Raw genomic sequence first — 7,490 nt, 5'->3', positions numbered from 1 at the left:
ATCGTTTAAGATCTGTAGTCAAAGGAAATGGGAAACTATTATTTAAAACGAATGAACGACGCAGAATAAGAATAAAAACTGAACGAACAATATTGAGAAACCAAACAGAACGCACGCAAACGATATTAAAAAACATGATGCAAACTCACTCAATAGCAAGGAAACATATTTTCATTTTCGTTTTAAGGATGTTTATTCAAAATTAATTTGCATTGTTGTTTCAAACAGAGGAAACAAGCTAAGGAAGAATGGACACTGAACAAACAAAACTTAAAGTAGATCGGGACAAAGTCACTCAATATCTAACAAAAAGCTCTGATTGTTGAAAATCAGTTTAAAAAAAGTGACAAAAGTATTTAAAACTGCAGTGCTAAAAAAGCAGAGAACGAATAATACCAAAACAGAGCAAACAAAGTCAAAAGAGGTCACTATTCACAGTTCAAATCCTCAGAAAGGCCATTAAACAAAGCGAAGAAGACAAGAAACAGCAAATTATAATACAAAAACAATGCAAGATTATTTAAAACAGAAAGAAGGAAGCAGAGAATCTTGAAGAAGTTTATAAAACTAAGTGAAGAAAATAAGAATAAACCAAAATCGAATGCAAATGAATTGCAAGATTACTTAAAATAGCAGAAGGATCCAGAGCATGAACGAAAACTAAGCAAACAAAGTGAGTGAAAAGTGAGCAAGCAATAATAAAATAACAGCGGACAAACAATAGCGAAAAAGCACACAGTCCATGGTCTAAATCCTCGGTAACATCATAGAAGCCAGAAATAAAAAAGACAATAAATTATAATGTAAAGGAATGACAAGTTTAGTTAAAAGAGAAGAAGGAAGCAGAGAACGAACGAAAACGCTAATTAATTAAAAAAATAATTAGCATGTAAAGTCAGCCTCAGAACCAAACAAACAGCTTTTATTCATCGTTCGAAGTCTGTTAGTTAAAGGAAATAGCAGGACGATTTAAAACGAATGAGCGACGCATAATAAGAATGAAAAACAAATGAAACAGAACAAAGAAAAGCAAAAAAAGTCAATTTCCATGCTCCAAAACTTGTAGAAGACCATTAATAGATAGAAGAAAGAAGGGAACGAAAGTGACTGATTATAAGAACTTCTCCATCGGCCAAAATCTGTTTATTATTTAGAACAGACGAACGTAAAAGAATAAGAAGGAAAACTGTTGAAACGCGAATAAAAACGAAACAAAACAGAACACACAACATCAAAAGGGGTCCCTGGTCCTCAAAGAGATGATAAAACAATGCGAAGAACACAATAAAAACCAAATTGTAATGCAAAAATTGGCAAGAGAATTTAAAACAGAAGAAGGATGCAGAGATCAAATGGAAACGCAACAAGCAACAGTGCAATAAAAACAGAAGAAACGAAAGCGGAAGAGGACCCTGTCTATGGAGTAAATTTTTAAGAAGACCACTAGACGAAGTGGAAAAAACTAGGAAAATCAAATTATAATAGAAAGAAATGACAACATTATTTAAAACAGCACAAGAAATCAGAGAACGAATGAAAGCCAAAGGAAAATATGAAGCTTGAATGCTCAAAAAGTCTATTAAACAATGCGCAGAAATCAAAGAACAAATCAGCAAAGCAGAGAAGGAATGAAAACTGAACAAGAAAACACGTAAAATTGCAAGAAAATGGCGAGATTAATTTGAAACAGGAGAAGAACGCAGAGAACGAATGAAAAACAGACTTTTTAATTTAAAAAAGTGGGTAAAGGTTTCTTACTTTATATGGGGCTGGTTTAAGATATCGGCCAACTCTCGCGCGTCCCTATTCCAGGATCGGGAGCATCTAATATAAATATCCTTATGCAGGTCCAAACTTCGAAGAGTTTCGGGCGGCGGTAGAATGGGCGGCTTGCTTTCTACACTGACTTGAACCTGCGAAAATGAGGCATTAGTGTCTAAATCATCAATTTTCAATGCATTTAAAACGGTAGCTGGCTCACAGCAGGTAATCGACCCTAAAAGTGTGCCAAAATCATCCGTCGGACCCTCAGCATCACATAGACAAAGGGTGTTTATTTGCCCATTGGCCACGGTGATTTACCCCTTGGGTAGTGGGTTTCAGTGGAAGTTTCACGCTATTTGTATTTCTTTTGTTAAAAAACTCCGATGTTCAATCTGGATTGGGATAATTTTTTATTTAAGAATTAAAAGAATTTAATGAAACAACTCGAATGATGTGGGAAGAATCGGATTAACTCGAGTCGCTGTTAAAGATGAGTGAGTTAATGTTATAACAGGGTGAAACTCTAGGTAGATGTGAAGGAAAAACAATTCGAATGATTATTTCGATTATTAAACACAAGACATCAGTAATATCTCGATCATTCGCTTGAAAGCTAGCTGGTCATTGATTGGGAAATCGGAGCACCATTTTGCGGGTTTTTTTACTTAAATCGCCAATAAACCGCAACGTTGATTGGTTATTGCTGGGAACTTTCTAGGTCGACAATTTCTCTGAACCATGAACTTGTTCCTAATTTTTTTCTCCAATTTCGCAATTTTTACTGCGCTGGAAATGCACCTCGATTAATCAGTGATTCTAGGAATAAGTGCGCTTGGAACTCGACCTTATGGACTAGTGACACACTGTTTATTTAATAAATGCAAGCCAGCAATAAATACAAAACCATTAAAGTATCCACTAGCGAAATCATGATCAATTTTATATTATGGCTGGTCGAGCGAGTGTTGATGATTCGACCTGCAAATGAATGCTAAAGTTCATTGAAGACAACCGCATTCAACGTGTTAAATTGAGGAAAAGTACAGAGAAAACGATCATTTAAAACGGAAAAGGGTACCTAAGAGATTAAGAAGGAAAACTGAACAAACCAAGCCAAAAAATGGAAATGATCATGGCCTGAAGCCTCAAGAATATCATCAGAAGATGCAAAGCAAAACATGCTTTCTGCATAGTGCACGTCTTTTCATTTTAAGCATATAGCAAGAATATAAAAAAGAAGGAATTCAATTGAACAAAAAAGAATCGGAATGAAATGGAAGGAACAAAAACGAAATATGATACTGGAATGTTAAGTTGTTCAATTCCAAAAAACCGCTTTTTTGACTGCTACAAGTATGTTTATTTAAAAAATAGCCAGATTATTTTAAACTGAATTAGGAAGCAGAGAAGCAATGAAACGTGAAGAAGCAACAATGAACTCGAAATCGAACAAACAAAGCGAAAGGGGACACTGTGCATGGTCCAAATCCCAAAGAAAAAGTATAAAATGATGCGAAGAAAACATGTCAATATTATTTAAACCAGGAGAAGACAGCGAAAAACGAATGAAACTGAACAAACAAGAGCCAAAGGGGACCATGTCCATCGTCCAAATAATCAGGAAACTATGAAATAAAGGGATGCAGGCAATAAAAACAAATAAAATAAAGAAATAGCAACATTATTAAAACAGAATAAGGAAGCAGAGAACGAATGGAAACAGAACGTTAGACGAAATGAAGGAAATAATAAAAAATATCATAGAATATGGGTTCGTTTATTGAGAAAAATGGGAGCATCATTTAAAACAGACGAAAGTAGCGGATGACGACTGAAAACTGAACGAGATACAAAAGAAGGCAAAAGTGAAAGACGACACTGTTTATCTTCCAAATCTTGAAAAAGATCATTGAACGGTGTAAAGAAAACAAGAATAAAAAAATCATTTTGAATGCAAAATCACGCATACCAAACTAACACCTTTCTTCATTTTTGAAAGTCTATTTTTTGACGAAATGGCAATATTAATTAATACAGAAGAAGGACGCTGAGAACGACAAAAATCAAACATGCAAAGTGGAATAAACAAAATGGAAAAGGTATTCAAAAGCGTACAATATTGCTTAAAACATCGGAGGAAGCTGAAGAAGAACCAAAACCCCACAAACAAGAACGAAATCAGACAGAACAAAGGTGAACGAGAAAATTGTTCATGATCTGAGATATCAAGAAAACTATCGAACAATGAAAAAATAAAATAAAAATTAAGCTAAAATAGACAAGAGCGTTCCATTATTGTTGCAAGCGTTTATCTTATCTGAATGGCGCGATTATTTAAAACAGAAGAACGAAGCAGAAGCAGAGGGAAAGATGAACAACAGGAATGAAAAAAATATAACAAATAAAGGCAAAACACGAAACTGTTGATGATGCAATGAAAATATGAACAAACCACCGAAGCAGAGAAAGAAGGAAAGCAAACAGATCAAAAAAGACAAAAGAGAAAATTCTTCAGGAAAACCAAGAAAAAATGAATTCCAAATAAATCATTCAATAGTGCAAAGAAAATAAAAACGGAAACAAATTAGAATACAAATTTGCTCAAACATGAACAAGGAGCGTTTTTTACCAAGAAAAAAATGACAAGGTTATTTAAACCAGAAAAACATAAACTAAGACGACTGAAAACTTCGCAAAAAAGAATAATAACAGGCAGTGCAAACAATTGAAAATTTAATTAAAAAGCGAAAGAAGACACTGTTAGGACACAGAATAGAGAAGTTGATGAAGAAAGGAAACTTAACAAACAAGACTGAAAACAAACAGATTAAGCAAAGACGAAAGAGTAAACTGTTCATGATCTAAATCTGTAGCAAAACCATTCAATAATGTAAAGAAAATAAAAACGAAGAAGAAATTATTTCACAAAATCTCTCAATAACAATCAAACAGCGTTTTTTCAAGCAAAAACGCTAAGGTATTTTATGAATAGTTTACTCTTTCGCATTTGCTTGATCTGTTTGTTTTCAGTCTTGGTTGTTAAGTTTCCTTTAAAATAGAAGAAAAAAAATCAGAAACAATAAAAAATTTACAATGAAATCAAGACAATGTCGATGATCCAAATCCTCAAGACGATTATGCAACGAAAATAAGATAAAAAGTAAACACAAATTAGAATAGGAAACTTCGCCATATCAAACGAATCTTCACCTTTGAAGGCCTGTTTGTAAGAAGGCAAAGGAATGATAAAAACTCAACACACAAGATTGGAAAGAAGAAACCAAGGCGAATAAGGAAACTATCAATAATTTTTTAAATCTGCTGATTTAATTTGTGAAAAACCCATAAAACAACGCATAAAAAAATTAAAAGATTAACAGATTTGAAGAATAAGATTATTTAAAATAGAAGAGGGAAGCAGAAGAAGAATGCAAATGCATCAAGCAAGACTGAAAACAAACATAACAAATAAAGGCGAAACACGAAACTGTAGATGATCTGAATCCTCCTATTAAGCAATGCATTGAAAATATGAACAAACCACCGAAGCAAAGAAGGAAGAAAAACAAACAGACCAAATCAGACGAAAGAGAAAATTATTTAGGAAAACCAGAAAACAATGCAGATGAAATAAAATTAGAAGAGAAAGTCACCCAATACCAAACAATCAGCGTTTCTGCATTGCTCAAAGCCTGTTTAGAAAAACGAACGAGAAACATATTTAAAGCAGAAAATGGAACAAAGGATATTGAAAAAGACGATAAAACGATGAGAAGGAAAGATTCAATTAGAATTGAAAGTCAGTCAATGCCAAACAAACAGTTTTTCTTCATTGTTAAAGGATGTAGAATTAATCAGAAAAAGAGTAGATTGAACAGTGAACTAGCAAGCATGAACACAAATACAACAAAAAAGTCAGAAAAGGAGACGTTTGTTATGACGTTGACGAGACGTTGTTTATGATCTGAATCTTCCAGAAGAGTAAAATTATTGAATCTATAATATAATATAATCAGCGTTTGATTGGCTCAAATTATAAATTTATTTCGAATATTCAGCCTACTTTAACTTCCAGCGCGTGATTCCCTTCGCACTGCTAATGGGGATGGATAATTCGCGCGTGATTTCCTAAACTCCTTGCGAGAAAAACCATCCAAAAGAGCAAAACTAACTGGGACAAACCAGTCAAAAACAGTTTCAAAAGTGAAAGGCACATCCTTGACTCTCATAATAACGAAAATGATCCCTCGCGATGTGGCCTAACGGGTTTAGATCTGGCGTTTAGGCGGCCACCAAACGACCAATCCGCGTTACGATTGGCTGCTTGCAGAACAAACGAATATCAATGTGGGACTTGAACATGATCAAATCACCCTGTTAACTGCCGAATGATCCAATTAAAGTCGTTTTGATATTATTCAGCGTTGCCACATAGACACAGGTGTGGCCCTATCAAAGTGAATCACCGCGAAACTCCCGCAATCACATCAAATTAACAACCAAGTCACTATCAAAAGCACTTAAACCAGAACCTGTGATTACCTGGCTTGATAATCCAGTGGTTCATGCACTGCAGTGTTCCCGATTGGGCAGCAGGGGAAAGTTTTCACTTTTTTTCCGCGTTTTCACTCCAAAGAAAAGTTCTCGGATAAAATGCAGGTGTGTTTTTCAAACGCGATACAGGTAGGTACTAAGCGCGACGGTACCAAAGTGGAAAACGGGTACCAGAAGAGGGGGACTTGACTTATGCACGCCTGTAACCGTTTCGGAACAATCGGACCCCCTCAGTCTTCAACGGTCGATGATTTAACGGTCATCGAGCTCACAAAAATTTCAAGGTGTTTTGCTGCATTAGCTGATGGTTTTTATTCAAATCGTTCCGTAATGAGACAAGACAACATGGTAAACTTGCTAACATGGTAAATTATGCTACGAATAAATAAAGCAATTGAAGCTACTGAGGTCAAGGGCGGCAATTACACCCAATGGGTATTTAATGGAAGTGAAATTAATTATTTGGTTGGTATCTCGATATGACGAATGAAAGGCAATTAGAAAGGGTTTTCTTCGAAAAACTCAATTTTGGTAGGAGTAATTGTTACAAGCCATAACAATTGCGATTATATTTGCGAGAATTTTCAACTACACTCTGTACATCAAACGCTTAATGAGAGGAGAAGGGGCTAATTATTAGTAGATTTCGATTTTCCAGTTCAATTGTCGATTTAATGGGAGTAATCGTCACTGTTCGGTTCGATTTGCTTAATAAATCGCAGCCAATTCCTAGAAAAATTAATGACAACGTAAAAGTTCATAAGCAAGTTGCCGTTTGGGCTTTGAAACTGCAAATAATTGTAATTTTGGCAACTTGAAACGAGCTAACCGCGGTTTGGTGGGAGTAATTGGCACTTTTAAGTCGGAAACGTAATTGAAAATGAAGCTCAAAGTGGGTTTCTTGTTTGGTTTAAAATTTGGCGCCCTAAATGTTAATTATTTTTATGTTCCGTTTCGCAATTTGCTTTTATTAATAACAATTTTGTTGCATTTTGTTAGAATAATTAATATTATCAGAAGTTTTTGTCAGTTTTGCATCAAAATTGCAAGAGAATTTGGCTTTTTCTTTAATTAATCGAAATTTTGCGGCTGGAAGCGATGAAAATGTCAATTTGGTGGGAGTAATTGGCTGGTTTCAGTCAGGAACGCGATGGAAAACTGGGCCGAAATTC

At 34.8% G+C, this 7,490-nt stretch overlaps 1 protein-coding gene across 1 annotated transcript in view; it reads right to left on the bottom strand.

Annotated features, from left to right (window-relative positions):
- The window catches only part of LOC125502924 (protein PALS2-like), a gene marked incomplete in the record, with an annotated part of 20,306 nt that overhangs the window by 2,111 nt on the left and 10,705 nt on the right, over window positions 1–7,490 (bottom strand). The window contains 1 exon segment of the mRNA XM_048662417.1: window positions 1,759–1,913. Coding sequence (XP_048518374.1) covers window positions 1,759–1,913 — 155 coding nt within the window.

The sequence above is a fragment of the Dendroctonus ponderosae genome, unplaced genomic scaffold (assembly GCF_020466585.1).
Source record: "Dendroctonus ponderosae isolate FM_Combo_2020 unplaced genomic scaffold, Dpon_F_20191213v2 Dpon_F_20191213_11, whole genome shotgun sequence".
NCBI classification, from domain to species: domain Eukaryota; kingdom Metazoa; phylum Arthropoda; class Insecta; order Coleoptera; family Curculionidae; genus Dendroctonus; species Dendroctonus ponderosae.
The sequence above is the reverse complement of the archived record's forward strand: the minus strand, read 5'-3'. Positions and strand labels throughout refer to the sequence as shown.